This window comes from Hyperolius riggenbachi, chromosome 3, assembly GCF_040937935.1.
Source record: "Hyperolius riggenbachi isolate aHypRig1 chromosome 3, aHypRig1.pri, whole genome shotgun sequence".
Classification (NCBI taxonomy): domain Eukaryota; kingdom Metazoa; phylum Chordata; class Amphibia; order Anura; family Hyperoliidae; genus Hyperolius; species Hyperolius riggenbachi.
In genome coordinates, this window is record NC_090648.1 from 93,704,295 (window position 1) to 93,726,151 (window position 21,857).

The 21,857-nt window shown below is 42.3% G+C and overlaps 1 protein-coding gene across 2 annotated transcripts in view; it reads right to left on the bottom strand.

Annotated features, from left to right (window-relative positions):
* Positions 1 to 519: 519 nt before the first annotated feature.
* HTRA4 (HtrA serine peptidase 4) overlaps positions 520 to 21,857 on the bottom strand; it is a 142,107-nt gene continuing 120,769 nt past the window's right edge. For both annotated transcript variants that reach the window (XM_068272277.1, XM_068272276.1), the window contains exons 6-11: positions 19,849 to 20,043; positions 16,499 to 16,531; positions 10,743 to 10,857; positions 9,447 to 9,504; positions 6,469 to 6,564; positions 520 to 2,592 (exon numbers count right to left, since the gene is read on the bottom strand). In XM_068272277.1, the coding sequence (XP_068128378.1) occupies positions 2,427 to 2,592; positions 6,469 to 6,564; positions 9,447 to 9,504; positions 10,743 to 10,857; positions 16,499 to 16,531; positions 19,849 to 20,043 (663 nt within the window). In that variant the 3' untranslated portion in view covers positions 520 to 2,426. The remainder of the gene's footprint in view (positions 2,593 to 6,468; positions 6,565 to 9,446; positions 9,505 to 10,742; positions 10,858 to 16,498; positions 16,532 to 19,848; positions 20,044 to 21,857) is intronic.

Sequence of the window (21,857 nt, forward strand, 5' to 3'; positions counted from 1 at the left end):
AGAAATGTCCTACATATTGGTACAAAAGAATAAGATAATCTTGTACCCATATGTGAGTCATCTCTATGATGGTAGACCAACACGTCATTCTCAAATGGGGTTTAGAAGTTGTCTTTACTTCTGAGCGCCTCTAGTCAGTATCTGTTTCCCGGTCTTAGTTACCCCTGTTGGGGAGGTGGGTTACTTTTATGATTTATCATAAAGTTTTTGGGGAGCAGCGACCATGGGGATGGTATTTTTCCAAATGCAAGTATCAGAGGTTGTATAAACAGGAAGTTGTGTCAGAGGCTAGAGAGAGGAACATCTACGCTAGAGTGCACGGAAGGTATGTATCTGCGGCTGCCCCGCCGCCTGCATACACAAACTATTCAACGCTGGAGGGGAGAGCCCGAGGTGAGGGGGGAGGGGACCGTCCGGCCTCCCCCCGCCGAAGTGCAGCATGGCTTTCTCCTCATGCTGCGTCCCCTCCAGCCCCCCAAAACTGCCCTAAGTGGGCCCACGAGGGGGGGGGGGGGGGCATAGGACCTTGTTACGCCCCTGGCATATGGCTAAAAGTATTAAGAGGAACTGTAGTGAAAATAACTTAATGAATAAAATTGCTTATTGTTTACAATATTCATTTATGGATTATTTAATCAGTGTTTGGCCATTGTAAAATCTTTCCGATTTACATTCTGAACTGTATCTCTGGTGGTGACATCTTTAGTTCTGCCAGGTGATCTGTACGGAATGTTCGTTACTGAGAGTTCTATGCACAGAAGGAGATGCAGCTCGATTGGCAGTCGGAAAAAGCCGTTATTTCCCACAATGCAACGAGGTTCACAGAAAGGAAACTGTCAGGCCCATGGTCATGACATCACACTGTGGGAGGTGTTTGACTATCAGCCATACAGACCCCCCCCCCCCTTCTCCCGATGATCTATTTGAGAAAAGGTAACGATTTCTGGTGGGGTGAAGTTCAATCCTCGGTTGCAGTTCCTCTTTGAAGGCAGATGATCAGCAGCACTGCCAGGCAATCTGCGTTGTTTAAAAGGAAATAAATATGACAGTTTCCATAGCCCTCTCCCTTCAGTGTAACTGTAGTGCTACAAAAATTTTTTTGCAAAAGTGATCAAAATCCCCCTCACAATTTATGCGACAGGACAAGCTATGCTACAGCTGGATTCATTGCTACATATGAAAGTGGAGGCTGATGTGGAGCAATATGTGAAAAAAGGGAAGCTTATGCAGAAGGGAGCTGAGAGAGGTGCTACAGTACAAGGAGGATAAACAGGGAAGAGGGGCTGCACATGGAATGGGAGGTGCGTTGCTGCACTTGGAAGGGGAGCCATAACATACTTGGCCTAGGGACAGAAAAAGTATACATTTGGACTTGCCTCTTCCACTTATCCATCATTAGGAGCCCTCGAATCTGCCAGATAGACTTACTGGAATATAATGTGAAATTCGTAGCCATTGTTTTGCTTATTTTGCCTCTTCCCATAATCCTTTTCTACTTTGGCCTTCAAGCCATAGTACTTAGATGGCCTTTAGTTAATAAGGCAAAACCTATTGTACAAATTGCAGTAACAACAGCCAGTCGGTTACTACATTTCATTGGTCGTCCTCACTAAACTGCTGATGGTGGTTGGATTAAAGTTGCTGTGGGTCATTGCACATAACTGCTCCGTAAACCATATTAATAAACAAAAGTAATTCATTTGATATGTTCCTGAGATTCAAAGGGGGATTCCTGTCTCTGCTTTGTTCAATATTAGCTAATATTTATCATTAACCCTATTAAATATACTAATGAGGTAAGCCTTATATTATACAATAATATGTTGCTTATTTGAGCGTATATTCCCAGAATCCCTTTCTGCTTTGACATGCTAGGATTCACACATGCTTACATGTTAATACAGGAAATATGTGATAGCAATTTTATACAGCTATATACCCATATAATACACCTATAAAAATACATTTCTATTAGACTCTTTGCATATAGGTCAGTTGTTTTTTTTTCTTTCTTTTTTTCCGCTAACCATTTTATATAGGATGGCTACCATTTTTTTCTTAGCACTACATACTTCATATGTGTGGCTTGATTGGTTACACCCTGTGGATATTGGTTCATGACATTCCTATTCCTCATAAGACTGGATGCAATTATTGTGGCTCCCCCTAGTGGGTCAGAAGCTGCATATCCATTGTAGCTCTGCATATACTCATATATATATATTTGTATACATACAGTCAGCCTCCCCCACAACCAGTGTGTGAATAGAACATTCCAGGGAGGAGATATGTCCCAGCCAATGGGAGTTCAGAGTCGGAGTCATGTGTTGGAATCCAAGCATAAAACTTCTGTGCAAAAAGCACTTCGTAGAGGTCAGAAGTTCTGATAAAGGACTAGTTCATCTGATGTAGGAGGGAGGGGCAAGTTAGCCCATCTCCTCAGGTACAATATTGAGGATGACGTCTTCATTTCCCCTGCGTACCACAATAGACAAAGTCTCACTGTTCTTCACAGCCTCGCTGACCTCCTCTGTGGTACTCACTGTTCTCCCATTTATGCTGATAATCACATCATGATCCTTCATTCCCGCACTGCAAAGGGAATCAAAATAAAACATGGAATTAGGCATACCTCCCAACTTTTTGAGATAAGAAAGAGGGACACTTAAGCCACACCCCCAACACACCCCCTCGTCATTCATACCATAGAGATTTCATAAGAAAATATGTTGTTTTGTAATTCAAATCACACTGGTTCTTTCTAGCCAGGTTTATTTTCCTTCATATCAATATATGAAAATAAGAAATATATCAATTTAAAGGGGTTTTGTGGCCCTTTTTCAAAATGCAATTTAAATGAAGAGATATGTTTTTTTCAAAGTACAAATCTTTTTTCCCTTGTCTTGTTTAGAAACAGCTGTGCTGTCTCTCTCCTGCTGCTTTCTAATTATTTGTCTAGTTAAACGAATATTGTGCTGCAGGAAGAGGCAGACAATACAGCAGCTGTTCCTCCCTGCTACCTGCCTCTCCCTCCCCTTGCTGCACATCATCTGATGAGTCATCCCTGACCTTTCTGTGAGCTCCAGCTAGCAGGGGGAAGATCTGCCTCCCCCCAGTGAGGCTGACAGCAGGCAGGAGATCTGCCTCCTGTGGCTTCAGCTCAGCTCAGCTCTCGTGCACAGCAGTACAGGGAGACTTTGTACTGACCCGGAAGCAATTACATCGTAGCCATCTTGCCCAAAGGTTTTAATGTTATATTTTATTAAGTTATTTATTGGCAGTGGGGATCGGCGAAAATAGGAGAAATGAAGAGGGGGAATAACGGGGGAAACAGTAATATGTTTATTTGAATGTGCTGTAAATTCATCACAGACCTTCTTTAACCAGTTCACCCTATCTGGACGACTATGCTCATCCAGCTAGGCACTGCTGCTGTTGCTGCCTGGTGCGCGCAATCGGGCTCGCTCCCGCCGCCCGCTGTTAGCCCCCCGATCAGTGAATGGGAATATAATTCCCATTCACCGATCTAACTTCCCCGCAGAAAAAAACAACGCTTTCTATTCAGAGAGCGCGGTATTTCTGCCCCCAGGAAACTTCACCGTCTTCTTTCTAGTTCCTGGATGCGAGATCGTTCGCATTCAGGACTTTTTTGACTGTGGCCATCTTGTGGCCAAATAGTAAACTGCACTCACACACATTTTTTATTAAACAATTACATTATTTTTCAATAAAAATTGTTTCCCTCCCAAACCCAAAATTACCCAAATATATTTTTTAATAAAAAAAAAAAAATTACAATAAAAAAAACAAAAACAACATAAATAGTTACCTAAGGGTCTGAACTTTTTTTAAATGTGCATGTCAAGAGAGTATATTATTATATTATTTTAAATTATAAGCTTGTAAATAGTGATGGACACAAAAAAAATAAAATATTGGCGCTATAAATTGTGATAGGGACATAATTGAAATGGTGTAATAAGCGGGACAAATGGGCAAATAAAATACATTAGTTTTAATTACGGTAGCGTATATTAATTTCAAACTATAATGGCCAAAAAATGAGAATTTTTTTTTTCATTTCTTTCTTAATCTTCCTGTTAAAATGGATTTTGAAAAAAATAATTCTTAGCAAAATGTACCACCCAAAGAAAGCCTAATTAGTGGCGGAAAAAAACGAGATATAGAACAATTCATTGTGATAAATAGTGATAAAGTTATTGGTGAATAACTGGGAGGTGACCGTGGCTCGGATGCATGAGGTTTTCGACACTGGTGCTGAACCGGTTAAAGGATGGGAATGCTAAATTTGAGTCAGATGAACACATTTTTCTGCAGGGGCGTTGCTAGAATCCTATGCAATCCGGGGCACCAGATGGGGGTAGGAAAAAAATGGACGTGGGAATTCAGTGAGTGGGCATGGCGCCAAATGTACATGAACTTAGGAGCTGTGTAACCTAAAGATAATAAGCCTGTCCAGCAAAATGTTGGATGGAGCCCCTATCCTTTCATAAGATAGTTTACTATCAGCATAGGCATAGAGTAAAGATGCATACACACATTCAATTTTGATTGGTCAATCACTGACCAGTTTTACCAGCCCCATGTAGTATGAGGGCCAACAGACTTTGATTACTATGAACAAAGCTGAGCTCTCGTAATACCTAGAAGTAGTAAAATTGGCTGATCAAAATAGTATGTGTGTACCAGGCTTTACAGCTAATACTGTACATACTGGAGGTGGAAGGGATAGGACACAATACAGCTGGTTTACAATCAGTAAAGGCACAGAGTAACAGCTTATAATGTACATACTGGGGGTAGAAATTAGCGACATACAGTACAGTGAGTTTACTATTAGTATAAGTACAAAGTAACACCTTATACTGTACATACTGGAGGTAGCAGAGACTAGTACATGCTACAGCTAGTTTAGCTTTGTCTGGAGTCTGTTCTCTCCCTCCATGGAAGGCTACTGCTCACCATCAGCCCCACACTCCATTCAAACACTGCTGGGAGGCGGAGCTACAGTGTGGCCGCATCAGCAGCAGGCGAAGGGGGAGAGTGGCTTATTACAACGGGCATCCTGGCCGCTGCGCTGCAAGCAGGGGGAGCAGAGAGCGGCAGCACCATGCCCCCGCTTCGGTTTGGGGCACCACAATGGGCACTACGTGCCCTGAGGTTTGGGGCACAGTGGGCAGAGATCCGGAGCATGAGCCCCAGATCTTCAACCCTAAAGACAAGCCTGTTTTTCAGTAGAAAAAAAATATATATATATACATAGATCTGTATACCAGTCCTGAAAGTGGGACAAATGAGGAAGAAAGAGGAAAGAGGATTTGGTTGCCAAAGAGGGACTGTCCCTCTAAAAAAGGGACAGTTGGGAGCTATGGAATTAGGGGGACCAGGCAGACATTAAAGCAAACTTGTGAGATCCACAGAAGAAAAGTGTAGATACCCATATACAGTATATACAGTATATTGGGTGAAGTGGCGGTGATCACACAGTGTGAGGAGCTCCGCGTGCCACAGGAATTCTACAAGTGGTCGGGACTTAAGGACAGTCCTGTTGTCACTTGAACCAGTGAACATTGGGCTTTCTTATGGACTAAGCGCATTCTTTGGAAATCACTTTAGGGCAAAAGATTATCTGCAGATTCTAGCAAAGTTATTGGCTGGAAAAAGAAATACATGTATGGCCGGCCTTAAAGAGACTCTGAAGTCTCGTTTTTCACCTCTTTTCTTCATATACTCCTCTTCTGCATGAATGCCCTAATAGATTCGCCCCATCCCCGCAGTAGATGGGTGATTTATTGCTGTTTTTACAGCCCTGCAAACCTCCGGAGCTTCTCTTCCTGGAGGGGCAGAGCTTTCAGCTGCAGCTCTGCCTCCTCTGCAGTCAATCTCTGCTGTTCGCCGCCTCTCCCCGTCCCTCTCAGTTTTCTTTCACTGAAAGGGGCGGGGAGGAGGTGGAGATTCGCGGAGATTGATTGCAGAGAGGCTGAGCTACAGCTCAAAGCTCAGCCTCTCCAGGAAGAGAAGCCCTGCATGTCAGGGCAGCATAATCAACGACCTGCAAAGTCGTAGAACTTTGCAGGTCAATTAAACAGCAATAAATCACCCATCTGCCTCGTGAATGCGGCGATACAAGGGGGGCATTCATGCTGAAGTGGAATTTATGAAGAAAAGAGGTAAAAAAAAACGAGATTTCAGAGTCTCTTTAAGCCTAGTACACACCTTCAGTTTTAATCACTGACCGACTTTACCACCTCCATGTAGTATGAGAGGTTACCTTCACAATATGTTCATAATATTCAAAATCTGACTTTCATACTACATGGAGGTGGTAAAATTGACCAACCATTGGCCAGTCCAAATTGTATGTGTGTGCCAGGCTTTAGAAAGATGAGCAGCTTCACAAAATCACTTTATCACATTGTAGCATGACACACACAAGAGGTTCCTCACCTGGCTGCCGCAGCTCCTGGGATGACCTCGAATACATACACTCCCGAATTGACATCAGGGAAATCTTTATCCCTCATCTTAAGTTCTTGGATCAGACTGAAAGATAAACATTCAAATATCAGTGATATCAGTGTGACCATCTGCCTCCTATAAGTATATCTCATCCTTACATGTTGTGCTCCCCACCCCATACCGGCCCTTCTGTAGTATGGCAGTAATTTATTAGGGCCAATAGTCCTGTTACATTAGTGGTCGCAAATGACCATCCATTTTATTTCCCCCTAAACTTAAGGAGACTCCGAGCACCTCTCATGGGCATGCTTTTAAGCCAGACGACCTCTAAGAAAGTCGTGCTATGACCCCTCTGGAGGAGCCTCTTGCAATGGCCATGCGTGTCACTTCCTCTTCTTGCTTCATTCAGTGATGCACTTCTCTAACAGAGAAGACAGGGGTGACATAGCTATAGTTATAACATAGCCAAGATGGCAGCCGCGTTTTTTAAATTGATATCAAACGAAAACGATTCAGGCATCAAATGAAAGAGGAGAGCACAAGCTACAGAAAGGTGTGCATATTTAAGTACTTTGCAGTACTGGTCGGAGTCTTAACCACTTGAAGACCACAGGCTTACATCCACCTAGTGACCAGGCTATTTTTTACAATTTAGTGCTCTGCAGCTTTAATAGCTTGCTGCAGAGCCATACTACTGTACTTAGCACACAAGTGATTCCCCCTCCCCCATTCTGCCCACCAACAGAGCTTTCTGTTGGTGGGCTCTGATCGCTGCTGCAAGGTTTGCTCTTTTTTATTAATTTATTTGTTTGTTTGTTTGTTTGTTTTTATTAAAAATTACTATTTTTTTTTTCAGCCCTCCTTTTCTCCCCCCGCCAGCCAATCACAGCGATCCTCTCTCATGGGCAACAACCATCGGCGCGCACGATCCCCTGCAGAAACCAGCCCCAGGATTTGATGCCTTTTAGCAGTAGGCGGTCCTGGGGCTGCCACCTTCCTGACACCTATCGGCGTTAGGCGCCGGGAAGGGGTTAAAGGAATACCCATGAGAGTCCCTTTAAAAAAGGCATTTCCTTACTTAACAATAACTTAGAACTCATCATCATTTCTTATAAGTCATCTTGCCTTATTGGTTTTTAATCTCTGTATAATCATGTGAGAAGAAGCATTCTGTTGCATAAAATCAGTGCAGCTGTCATCCAGAAGCCTACTTAGTGAACAGAAGCAAGAGCTCTTTTCTTAAACTCTAGCTAGAATACTTCTCCTTCTGTATAAATGGCATGTGAGGCCACATCTGGAGTATGGGATACAGTTTTGGGGACCTCACTATAGAAAAGACATTTACATACTAGAACAGTAGAACCAGTACAAAGAAGGGCAACTAAATTAATCAGAGGGATGGAAGATCTCACTTACCAAGAAAGGCGGGACAAACTGGGTTTATTTAGCTTGGAAAAAATATGCCTAAGGGGTGACCTGATTGAAATATATAAATATATCACAGGGCAATACAAAAGGTTGGCAAATCAGCGATTTTGTCTCTATCCTTGCACAAAGGACCAAGGGACATGATCTGTGTATGGAAGAAACAAGTTTTGCCATCTGTATAGGAAGGGGTTCTTTACATGGTGAGTGATTACAATGTGGAATATTTGACTACAGGAAATAGTTATGGCAAATTCTATATCTGTATTTAAAGGAGGCTTGAAAGTTTTCCTTGCATTGAATGACATCTAGGGCAATAAAGGCTAGGTAATTCCCAGCAGAGCTGATCCAGGAATTTTATCTGACCGCCACCTGGAGTTGGGAAGATTTTTTTTTCCCTTTTAAAGGCCACTTCCCTGGTAGTCCTGCTGATCTATTTGGCTGCAGTAATGTTAGAATAACACCTAATCTGCTGCATGCTTGTTCAAGGTCTATGGCTAAATGTATTAGAGGCAGAGGATCAGCAGGGCAGCCAGGCAGCCAGGCCACTGGTATTGCGTAAAAGGAAATAAATATGGCAGCCTCCATATCCCTCTCGCTTCAGTTGTTCTTAAAAGGTTAATTTGGTCCAGCTTTAAGAGTTTTTTGCCTTCCTCTGGTTTAACTGGGATATGTAAGGGTGCAGAAAAGAAATTAACCTAATTTTTTTTATTTATTTATGTATTTATTTATTTTATTGACTTGGTTGGACTTGATTAGTGGATGTCTTTTTTAACCAAACAAACTATGTAACTATTCAATTTTCCTAATTTTACTTAAGGCTGCCATACGCTGGTCGATTGCCACCAGATCGACCAGCAGATACATCCCTCTGTGATCAAATCTGATCAAAGAGGGATCTATTGGCTGCCTACATTGCAAACAGATTTTGAATCGATTTTACTATGAAACCGATTCACAATCTGTGGAGCTGGAGGGCGCTCTACTGTTTAAACTTCCTGTGGGGACAGGAAGTAAGTGAAGCCAGCCGGAGCCCAGCGCAGGCAAGTGACCTCGGGGACAGCGGGGATACGCGCCGGTGGAACAGGTAATGTATTGCCGCTAGCTTCGGTCGTTGGACATTCGAACGCCGCTATCGACGCACTCCCGACCTGCCGGCGATCGAGCAAAATCTTCCGCAGGGACAGATTGAGGGGAACGATCGATTTCGGACGGAAATCGATCGTTCGGTCAGCGTTTGCGCAACGATTTCACAGAAGATTCGATCACAGTGATCGAATCTCCTGTATATCGGCGGGAAAATTGTTAAGTGTATGGGCCTCTGTAGGTAGTCCAGGGCATGTTTAGGGGGAAACCAATTCACTTTACAGTTTGTTTCTGGGAGGTGGAAGGGAGCCTAAGTGTCTGGAGGAATCCTATGCAAACAGAAGGCACAAACATCCACACAGATAGTACTAGCCATTTCACTACTGTCAAGCGTATGATATCACAACTAACAACCCTGTACAGTATCCAGAGGGGAAACTAAATGAAATGATTACCCTGTTGACAGCTGTAACATTCTCACTCCCATGTACTTCTTTTTTTGAAGGGACTTCCCTGAAAAGCCAAGAGAAATGTTATGAGTAATATTATTATTTGTTTGGATTTATATAAGCTCCAGTATCATTCACACAATATACATTTTTGTCCTCTTTTTATACAATCCCTTTGTATTGGCACCTCTGTCTGTCATAATCCAACAATGTGTGGGTGGTTTTGCACTTGGTTGGCCATGGCCTTTAACCTTGTCTGGGGTGCAAAGACTTGTGTGGAGAAATTGGCAGCGCTCCTAATCAGGTTGCATCTGAAATGACTACCAACAGAGGTGTGCAGAGAGCCTAAGAGGCTAAATACAAACCATGTATTCACAACATATGCAAACTATGCACTAAACCCTAAACTCAGATTAAAACAGAATTTAAACTGAAATAGCTCATGGATGCAGCTGGCCATAACTAAACTTACATTTCTATACAGCAGGAGGAGGTGGCAGCGCTTCTCAGGCTGCATCTGATTGACTAACTTTATGGATGTGCAGAACCTAAATATAGGTAGGTTACACAACTTGCACACATATGCGCACTGACATCAGCCATGCTTACCAATTGCAATTGAGCTTGATCTCTAACTAAACATATGTTTCTGATTTGAAATGTTTATTGCACTTTATGAATAGCAACTTTTTATGTTGCCCCTGACGAAGCCCCTATTTTAAGAGGTGTGAAACATGATGGGTTATTTGGAGGGGTAGTAACGTGTATATTACTAATATTTCATTTGCTGGAATAACGGAGGGAAGTCTAACAGCACCATGGTGTCCAACTCCATACCAACCTTGACTGTTAGGTGAATTAGAACCCCCTCCAGCTATCCATGTTTTCAATCACCAATATTTTGTAGATTGAGTCTAAAATCAGATCCACTTGTTATTAGATTAATATTAAAAGGTATGTTTTTAACATATACTGTATCCAACAAGTGACATTATTTGAGAACCTAATTTTCAGGTTATGTTAAGAGGCATGCTGGGAACATTCCTAAATACAGTACTCAATCATTATAAGCATAAAGCATAGATATTTGCTTACAGAGCAGAAAGCTGAGACAAGGAGAGAGTGGTCTATGGTATGGGGTCAAAGCAGGAGAGAAATAGAGACAAGGGACAACAAGATGGGAGAGAGGCAGAGAGTAACTACTAAGTAGTATCAACCAGTTTGCTTCAGATGGTACTTCTAGGTACTCACTATTGATTTGGTATAAGCTTTTTCTTATCTTAAATGGTTACACTTCCATACCTTTAAGTTGACGGTCGTGTGCTTCAGCCAAGAACTGCCTAATACGATCAGATGGAATGGCAAATGATATCCCTGCTGTCACTTTTAAGGTGTTTATTCCTATGACCTCACCATCCTGTAAACAGAGAAAGAGAAATAGGAATATTTCAGCATCCTTCTGACATTTTGGTACAATTTCCAAAGAGTCAGTGGCACATACTGTATGCAATTCACTTTTTCTCCTAGGTGATATTTTCACACTTTGTAATTAAAATGCCTTTTAAACCACCAGCGAGCGAGAAACTACTCAAAATAATTTTAATAGTACTTTGTCATCTACTTTTTGGTACTTTTTCAATTGCAAAGTGTTGAAAAGTTATTCTAAATAGAAGCTGAAGAACAATCTCCTAGGAGAAAGAAATACACCTCACCCCTCTGTAGGAGCTGCTGAAATACAATAAATGCTGTGCTCACATGTGTTTACAAAGCAAGCTAGATATGACAGTGCAGTTTCTAGGTGAGGAAAAAAAAGAGCATGAGAGGAAATGACATCAGGATTGCCTTCAGTCAGAAGTAAAGATGGAAAATGCCTGGAACAGTTTTTTCTTTATTTACTATATACGTTACATACAATTCACTGAACTCAAAACATGGACAGTACAATACATATGTTAAGTAAGGAGAACAAGTATTTATTTACTTATATACATGTTTTTTCCTGGGATAGTATGGCTGTTCCTGCAAAATCTATATTAAAAATGGGAGCAAAATCATTTGAGATAATGAAGGGTGAAAATGCTGCAGGGATAGATTCCAGCTCCACGCTATATCTCCATGGAGAAACTAATATTTTGCTGTATGTGGATTCCTTTAAGAAATAAAAAAAAAAAAGCAGTGCTACTCGTCCCGGCTAACTAAAGCATCAGCACAGAACCTTCTGCCTGCGCTTGTGTCGTAATCTGATGGTCGGTGTTGTCAAGCCGGTTTTGTGAGAGTGATCAGTTAAAAGGTATAATCTGAGATGGAGCAAACACCTGGGATGGAATGTGCAAGAAGAAACATGCGGTCCAGCAGCCATTTATCATGTCAGATGTTTGACAGCATAAGCACAGCCACTATATGAAAGCTGGGCTATTACTGTAATGAGAATACTAATGATATCTATCCTGTTAAGAGGTCCTCAGTGCTAGCATAGGCTTCTTGCCTCATTACATAACCACATGCTGCACTTAACCACTTAAGGACCGCAGTGTTAACAGTACTGTGTTCAAGCGGACCTGAACTCAGAACTTCGTCTCTGCTCTAAAAGATAAGCAACAGCATAATAGCCCTTAAAGAAAAAACATTTATTTGCTATAGCTGATATACATTCTACAATAGATTTGCAGTGTGTATACTTCCTGCTTTCATGGAAGCAGACATAAAGTTAACATTTTATGTTTACAAATTAGATGCTCTGCCAAGGCAGTCAGCTGACACAGCTGAAAGATCAAATTACACTTGTGATTAGTCACAGATGAGGGGGAATTAGACAGTCTAAAGTCTCTAAATACATACAGGGGGCATTTCTTTATTTTTTTTCCTTCTGTCCTGTGCAAGAATTCAGGTCTACTTTATCAGAGAAGAGATACTCTTTCATCATGGCAGTTCATAGATCCCAACTGTCCCTTTTTTTGGAGGGACAGTCCCTCTTTGGGAGCCATGTCCCCCTGTCCCTCTTTCTTCCTCATTTGTCCCTCTTTTAGAACTGATGTACAGATCTGTGTAAATATATGTACTTTTCAACAAACAAATGTGTTTAAATTACTCTAAACTTTATTCCCATCCTTTCAATTGATAATTTCTTATTTTTAAATGTTAATATGAAGGAAAATGAACAAGGATAGAAAGGACCAGAGTGGTTTGAATTATAAAACAACATATTTTTCTTATTAAATCTTTATGGAATGAATGACTAGGAGTGTGGTGGGGGTGTGTTTAGAGGTGTAGCAGGGGTGTGGCTTAAGTGTCCCTCTTTCTCATCTCAAAAAGTTGGGAGGTATGGCAGTTCATTCCATTGAAGCCAATAATGATTCCTGTTCACAACGATCCAGACCATTATCTTTACATTTTACACCCATACCATAGAGCTCCACCCCCTCCTTGCCCTACATGTACTTTTCCATAATGTACCCCTAGTGCCGGATTTACAGCTCAGGAGCCTATAGGAACAAGCGTTCTGGCGCTCTAAACTCTGCACCTCAACTCAGGCCACACCCCCATATTAGGAAGTCATCCCTCCTCCCCTGACTAGGTAGCTAGTTTTTCCTCATTATTTGGTAACCCTATTAACCTAGGTAGTAGATGTGCCCCCCCAGTATAGAGAGCCAGATTTGCTCGCACCCCTGTATTAAGTAGCCCCCCCAATATTTAGGGGGAAATTTGGGTAGGGTTGCCGCCTCTCCTACATAAGGCGCATGTAGGCACGGGCCTTCAGTGCCTTATGGTAAATCTAGCCATGACCACTCCCCAGCATCCTGTGCCTATAAATGTCCTAGCATGAGTTTACACTTCCTTCTTTCTTGTCACTACATATACCCTGCATACAATATTACTCCCCAACATCCTCACCCTAAGTATATTGTGCTTTACTACTCCCCACTGCTCCATGCTTGTGTACACCCTCTATAAGACAAGGGAATACGTAGTAGATGCTTTTTGGACAAACGCAGTGCAAAGCAAGTCTGGAGATATTCTTTGAGATTCACCATCAACAGTGTTTAATTTTGCTGTACAGACTCTATAAAGCTGTGGACAAGGGCTTGAATAAGGACAAAAACTTTTTATATTGGTATGAGGCTGACGATATTTAAACTCTTTCTCAGCCTATATAGCCGAACTTGTGAACTCAGAATTTACGATACCTCATGTCAGTCCAACTCCCAGGTCTGTGAGCATGGTGTATGTAAACAAGGATTCTTATCTCAGCTAACAACCTCCCACCCCATTTGGGTGTTTTGTTTCACTTAAGGCATCTTAATGACATGTATTTATGCTTGAAAAAAATATCTGTTTTCCCTTTTGATGTTGCATGTATAAAGCTGTCTGTACCACCAGCCTGCAAACTAACAGGATATAAGCCCGATGAAGGCGGCAAGGCCGAAAGCGTGTTTATTCTTATTCATTTTTAGTTAGCCAATAAATGGTATCATCCTGATTTAAAACCTTTAGACTCTATAAAGGCAATTTATATGTACAGAAAACAGATGACCGTGACATAAACAAGACCTCACCACTAGATGGCCCAGCAGCCTCACAGCTGAACATTTAAAACTGTACATGAATAAAAATAGCGCAACAAGGTTGATCAGCGCAACACCAGGCCGCCTCCGAATGGCCTCCATCAGAGATGCGCTGAGCCCCCCCAGGAACTACAAACGCACCTTGAACCCAAACAGAAGCTCTGCATATACACCAAAAGCATGGCTGTTAAGTGGGAGCAGCTGACAAAAAACGAATTACACTAGTACATAGCAAGGAAATGAGCAGCGCTACTTAAAAACAGACTAGTGCCTACCTGCAAAAGAGTGCAAGCCCCACTTGTGGGGTCGAATACACACCGAGCATACACGTGACCTGTCTACCACTAGAGGAGGATGTTGGTTTCCATTAACAGCTTGCATGCAACCTATTAAGTACTCGTCCCTCCCACACTAACTAAATCCTAACCTATTGTATAGTGTTAGGCCCCTCCCATGGAGGATTGACTTCTTCGCAGTGGGAGGGACGAGTACTTAATAGGTTGCATGCAAGCTGTTAATGGAAACCAATATCCTCCTCTAGTGGTAGACAGGTCACGTGTATGCTCGGTGTGTATTCGACCCCACAAGTGGGGCTTGCACTCTTTTGCAGGTAGGCACTAGTCTGTTTTTAAGTAGCGCTGCTCATTTCCTTGCTATGTACTAGTGTAATTAGTTTTTTGTCAGCTGCTCCCACTTAACAGCCATGCTTTTGGTGTATATGCAGAGCTTCTGTTTGGGTTCAAGGTGCGTTTGTAGTTCCTGGGGGGGCTCAGCGCATCTCTGATGGAGGCCATTCGGAGGCGGCCTGGTGTTGCGCTGATCCACCTTGTTGCGCAATTTTCAATTTTCGATTTTATTTGATTAGCCGCACCCAGGCTATGCATATACATAGGTTAGGATTTAGTTAGTGTTAGGCCCCTCCCATGGAGGATTGACTTCTTCGCAGTGGGAGGGACGAGTACTTAATAGGTTGCATGCAAGCTGTTAATGGAAACCAACATCCTCCTCTAGTGGTAGACAGGTCACGTGTATGCTCGGTGTGTATTCGACCCCACAAGTGGGGCTTGCACTCTTTTGCAGGTAGGCACTAGTCTGTTTTTAAGTAGCGCTGCTCATTTCCTTGCTATGAATAAAAATAGGCTTTGCAAGCTAATTGCAGTACAGATGTAACAACAAGTAAAATAAGGACTTGCATGATGTTTTTTCTTTTGTCACATGTGGGAATTTTAGTTGATAACGGACATTTCTGGCCTCTGTGTGGGGTCTAGATGAAGTGTCTCAATTACTGAGTGTAAGTGAGAATGAATGTCTGTACTTCTATAATGTCATTGAGCAGCGACTGCTTTAGAGCTGGTTTACACTTGGATCGCAAAATGCAATTTTTTGGCAATTTGTGATTTCCATTCAAAAGAGTGAGAATCACGTCCCAATCGCCCTCACAATGCTGCATGCATTGTGTTTGGGATGTTACTGTGTGCAAATCGCAAAAACTGCAGTGAGAATGATCCCATAGGGATACATTTGCACAGCGCTTTTGCTGATATCCGGGGCCACAGTGTGAACCAGCCCTTCCACTTTCATACAAAATTTTGTGGGCTTAATATATGAAAGTGTTCTAAAGGGAAATGTTCTTGTTTCCCAAAATAATTTTCATACAGGCTTTGGATTTCTCATTATTTCTCAACTGAATATGAAACTGTTCTTTACTTCAATTTTCTGAAAGCGCAAAACTGTTGTTACTAAATAAGGAGCGCGAACAAAAAACTGTTTAGTTTTCACACCTTGCAGAACTAGAGTGCTGGGAGTAAACCCTGCTAAGGACACTAACTGAATGGTGTTTGTATGTAAATCTTATAGAACCTAGCTTCTCAATGTGTGGTATGCGTACCCCAGGGGGTACTTCTGATGGCTCCAGGGGGTACTTGGGGTACTTGGGCTTGATATACCTAACCAAGAATAACAAATTTATAAAGTGATAAATCTTATTTCAACAACACAAAATTAGTATTTTAGCTAATTAAAAGCAATAGTAAATGCTTGGAATTTGTTTAGAACAAACTATCATGTACTAGGATTAAATATATATATATTTTTAAGGGATACTTATGATTCGGGGGTACTTGGTGAGTACAGGGTTTTAAAAGGGCTACATACCAATAAAACATTGAGAAACACTGATATAGAACACAAAAGAACACCAAACAGTATTTAACTTATTTTCATTCATAGAATCTGTTCATGCGTTCACATTTTTAACTTTCATTTATTAAGTATTAATATTGGGAAAAAAAAGTAACACAGGCAGGCAAGTAAAAATTGTAAAAAAGTATTTTAGAGGGCAGCATCAATATTCTCTAAGGATAGGTTTCTGTAAAGAGGATCCGTTTTAAAAGGACATTTTCACCTTAGGGCCAGATGACAAGTATACAGCTACCCCATTTTTACTTATTTCAAGTAATTTACCTGTTCTTTATATACAGAGCATTGAATACTCACCAAATTCACCAAGGGTCCACCAGAATTTCCATACTGTGAGAAAGAAAATAACACAACACATAATTATATATATAAAAAAAAAAACAAGGTTAATTACCCCTCCCCCCCCCCCCCAAAAAAAAACGCAGAAAAAATGCAAGTAAAAATCGGAATTGGAATCGCATGCAGTGTGCAGGGAGCCTAACATAGCATGTTAAAAACAATTAAATTTTTCCATCTTCTCATGCCTACAGCCTATTCATTTCCCAGATCTCTTTAATACAAATAGCAGATAGCTGTTTCAGACTAGGTTGACCTTCATCGGTGCAAGGAATGGACTGATATGGCTCTATGAGTAAAACTTGCAAGATAAGAGTTGTAGACTAGAGTACTCATTTAATTCACAGAGAATCAAAATCACTGAGATTTTATAAAGGGCCTGAAAAAAACTGCCTGGGATACGAATGGGGGACCCAACACTGCAAGGCAAGAGTGCTAATCACTACACCAGCGTGCTGCCCACAGTTATGAAGACTGAATAAGGCACAGTTATGGTTGCAACCTCTGCACCCCCTATTACTTTATCACTATGAGCTCCTCAATCAGCCTTCTTTTTTCCCCTTCACTATAGAGGTTAAGGAAATAAATGAGTGATGGAGTTAAAGAGATTGAGGATTCAGGCTTTTGTATAGAGATCACAGCTCCTGGCCAATGGGTGAACCACCTATATGAAACATAAAGGTCAATACAATACAATACAATAACATTTGTAAAGCGCTTTTCTCCCATAGGACTCAAAGCGCATAGCTGTGTCTCAGATTAATACAGGGTTGCAGGCTGGGTTGTGTTACAGAGGAGATAGTCAGATGTTCATGAATGCCAGACTCAGGGCCCGTTTCCACTATTGCGTTGCAGAATCGCCGGCGAATCACCGCAGGCGAAATCGCATGCGGGTGCGATTCCGCATGCGTTTTTTGCCACGATTTCGCATAGGTTAGGGTAATGCGATTTTAACCATGTCACTGCCTGTGTGAATTAACATGGGTACCTATGCGAAATCGCATGCGAAATCGCGGCAAAAAACGCATGGGGAAAACGCATGCGATTTCCCTATTAAATACATTGCGTGCGATTCGCCTGCATTCCACACGCAGGCGAATTCTGAGGGCCCTACCATGCACATTTTTTCTGCACAGAAAAACGTTCAGGAAAACGCACAAGTGGAAACAGTCCCATCCACTTGTACTGGCTGTGCGAATCCGCATGCGGGCAACGCATGCGGATTCGCGATAGTGGAAACGGGCCCTGAAGAGGTAGGTTTTCAGTTTAGACTTAAATGCTTCCAGGGATGGAGCTGTCCTGATTGGGTGTGGCAGGGAGTTCCAAAGTGTAGGGGCAGCATGACAAAAGGCTCTGTCTCCAAAGGTTTTGAGGTGGACTCTGGGGGTGACCATGGTGTTACGTCCTTTTGATCTAAGATTGTGGGGGGTGTGATGTAGTTGCAACAAGTCCTTCAGGTATCCAGGGCCCAGATTGTGCAAGGATTTGAATCTCAGTAAGCCAATCTTAAACAGAATTCTCCATTTTATCGGTAGCCAGTGGAGTGAGCACAGGGTTGGTGTTATGTGGCAATGGCGAGGTTGGCTCAATTTCCTCTCTTTAGGCACAACCAACATCTTCAGTTACAAAACACCACCTGGCGTAAAATATAACATAATCAAACTATTGGATTATCTCTCTCACTGCCCACTGAGCTGAACCTACTACTGTGACTGTGTAGTCAATCTAGCCTGTTATTATGAGGAGACAGTAATCAGATCACTACCATGATCCTTTTACTTCACATGTATCCACTGGAACTTAAAGAGGAACTTTAACCCAGGATTGAACTTCATTCTAATCAATCAGTAGCTGATACCCCCTTTTCCACAAGAAATCTTTATCCTTGCTCGAATAGATCATCAGGGGGGTCTGTATAGCTTATATTGTGGTGAAACCCCTTCCACAGTGTGAGGTCATGACCATGGTCCTGACAGTTTGCTGTCTGTGAATCTCATTGCATTGTGGGAAATAACGTCTTTTTTCAACTGCCGAGCAAGCAATATCTCCCTCTGTGCATAGAACTCTCAGTACAACGAACATTCCATACAGATTACCTGGCAGAACTAAAGATGTCACCACCGATGGTAAGTTTCAGAATGTAAATCAGGGAGAGGATATATTTTACTATGGACAAACCCTGACTAAATAATCTATAAATGATAAAAGTAAGCCATTTTAATCATTATGTTATTTTACTACAGTTCCTCTTTAAGCTACAAACACATTCCTCAGCTGAAATTACTGTTTGTGATTGTCTTGGGCAAAAATCTAGAGTGTGTACAGCAAACAGCACGGTAGTCCCGGTGTCTTATTTTAACTTATTTTAAGGATTTATAAGAAGTTTGGAAATCAATCAGTTTGCCTTAACCCCCTTGCCATTCCAATTATTGCGGCAAGGGGGCAGCGCAACACTTTAAAATTTTTTTTTTTTATAAATCATGTAGCTAACCTAGCACTAGCTACATGATAGCCGCTGAGCAGCGGCATCCCCCCACCCACTCCGATCGCCTCCGGCCTCCGGCAATCTGTAGCTGCGAATATGCGGCGAGCGACGGTGATCGACTTATGCACGCAGCTAGCAAAGTGCTAGCTACGTGCAATAAAAATAAATTGTGAAAATCGGCCCAGCGGGGCCTGAGCAATCCTCTTGCGCAGGTTACCCCGAGCTCAGTTTGGAGGACAACCGAGGTGACATGTGACATGATGAGAAAGACATGTGTAGATATAGTGCCAAGCACACAAATAAATAGGCTGCGTTCCTTTTTTTTGTTCTCTGCCTGAAAGAGGTAAAAATTTAGGTATGCAAGTGACAGTTTCTGTCCGGGTCAGACTATAGCATAACCCTCACTGTTAAATAATTACAGCCATAAAACACTTTCCTGTCAGTAAATGGCTTCTGAGAGCAAGAAAGAGATAAAAAGGGTCAATAATTTATAGATTTTAGCTCTGGCAAACTTCAGTGAAGGTGTCATTGAGCCAAGACAATGAAACAGTAAAACTTAAAAACTAGATTTAAATATAAAATAAAACTGTGGGATATCTAAAAAAAGTCATTTTTTGGCGAAGGAGGATAGATACAATTGTTTTTCTCATCACTTTATTGTCCTTTAAGCAGAATATAACCGTATAATGTATCACAAACTAAGATTTTATATGATTATTATATATCCCTAGACATACAGCTTTATGAATACAGCTCACAAGATGTGGAAAAGTCACTATAATACTGCCTAGATGAGAAGAACTGCGAAGAGATATCTGTAACTTACATTAATGATGGCATCTGTCTGGATATATTCCATGTCAGAATCTTTCAGGCCCAGTTCTTTCCCTCCTCGCTGCGTAGTGCTGATAATCCCAGTGGTCACTGTGTTCTGCAGAGAGAATGGGCTGCCCAGAGCCACTACAAATTCCCCAGGTCTCAGGTCTGCTGATCTGCCCAACATAAGAACTGGCAGGGGAGCCTGTGGAAGAGATGTAATAACATAATGGTAGTGACCATGACTATGAGTTATAGGTAGCTAGTAGCATTAAGCCATTATTCTCTTACTTCATGTCTTTCCTATCAATCCGGTTCCTTCCCACTTCTGTAATCCAAGAGCAATAAATTACACAAGACACAAATTGTGTCCTGACCTGTACAGATTTTTTTAAAGTTATCCTACCTGCATTTAGCTCTAAGTAAAGTCATTAACCACTTCAGCCTTTAGTGTTTTTTCCCCTTATGCATCCGAGCAATTTTCACCTCCCATTCATTCGCTAATAACTTTATCACTACTAATCACAATGAAATGATCTATATCTTGTTTTTTTCCGCCACCAATCAGACTTTCTTAGGGTGGTACATTTTGCTAAGAACTATTTCTCTGCCCCTGCTCTCTGCCTGCCATTTCACCGTTTTTAGAAGAGAGGAGACATAGCAGAAAATCTGCTGCTTGTCTTATGTCTGTTTGCTATAATTCTTATTTCAGATGTCTGTCTGCCTTCCTGGATTAGATCACATCTCTTTTCACAGAGGTTGTAGGCTGGGTGAAGGACATGACAGGTGGAGTTATGACATCAAACCCCCAGCATCCTTTGCACCAATGGTTTGGAGAAAAAAAATCACCCTGTCCCAATTTCACACTGGTGGCGGGAATTTCAAGACCATACATGGAATACGGACCCTGGGGGTGAGAAAATCACACTTTATTATGTGTGAATTTATATGTCTTGGCAACTTATTAGGTTTAAAGCAAACTGTAATTTATAATGTAGGTACTCTTTAAAGGAGTTCTGTTGACCTTTTAAAAAACACAAACTGCCACTTACCTGGGGCTTCTATCGGCCCCCTGCAGCTGGAATGTCCCGCTAGGTCCTCTTCCGATGCGCTGTTCCCCGCCGCCGGCACCGCTGTAATTAATCGTCTAACTAGACGAATAGAAGTGCTCGCCCCCGTGCGTGTCAATGGGAGCTTACTATGCAGGAGCAAGCTGCCGCACGCACACGGGAGCGAGGACGCGCGCAGCCATGGCCACACAGTCGCATATCTGTTCGTCTAGTTAGTCGAATAATTACACCAGGACCGGCGGCGGGGAACAGCGCATTGAAAGAGGAGGGCGCGGGACATTCCAGCTGCTGGGGCCGATAGAAGCCCCAGGTAAGTGGCAGTTTTTGTTTTTTAAAAAGTCAACAGAACCCCTTTAACCTCCTGACCGTTACGCTGCTCAGGAGGTTTTGCAGCTGAGAGTCCCTCAGTATAGTTTTAACTTATCCCATGGCTGTAATAGCTTCAGCTAGCACTAGGCTAGCTAGTAGAGATGGCCAGCATCCACCCAATTACCGATGATCCCCCCGATCGCCCACTAAATACATTACCCCCCTGGATCCAGCGATCGGCGCAGCCTCCCTGGACAGCTCCGCTCTTCTCTATGGGGAGGATCGAACATGACGTCATGACGTCATGCGCAGACCCGATCCTCCCCATAGAGAGGACTGGAGATGTGTAGGGAGGCTGTGCGATCGCTGGATCCGGGGGGGGGGGGGGGTAATGTATTTAGCGGGCGATCGGGGGGATCATCGATAAATGTGGGGGATGACAGCCACCTCTACTAGCTAGTCTAGTGCTAGCTGAAGCTATTACAGCCATGGGATAAGTTAAAACTATACTGAGGGACTCCTGGGGCAGCCGGCGGTATGCCGACACAGTGTCGGGCATACCGCTAAGGAGGTTAAGGTACATTTCTTAGTAATACTACATGAACTATAAAAACACCTCAGTATCAGTATTAAAGACTGG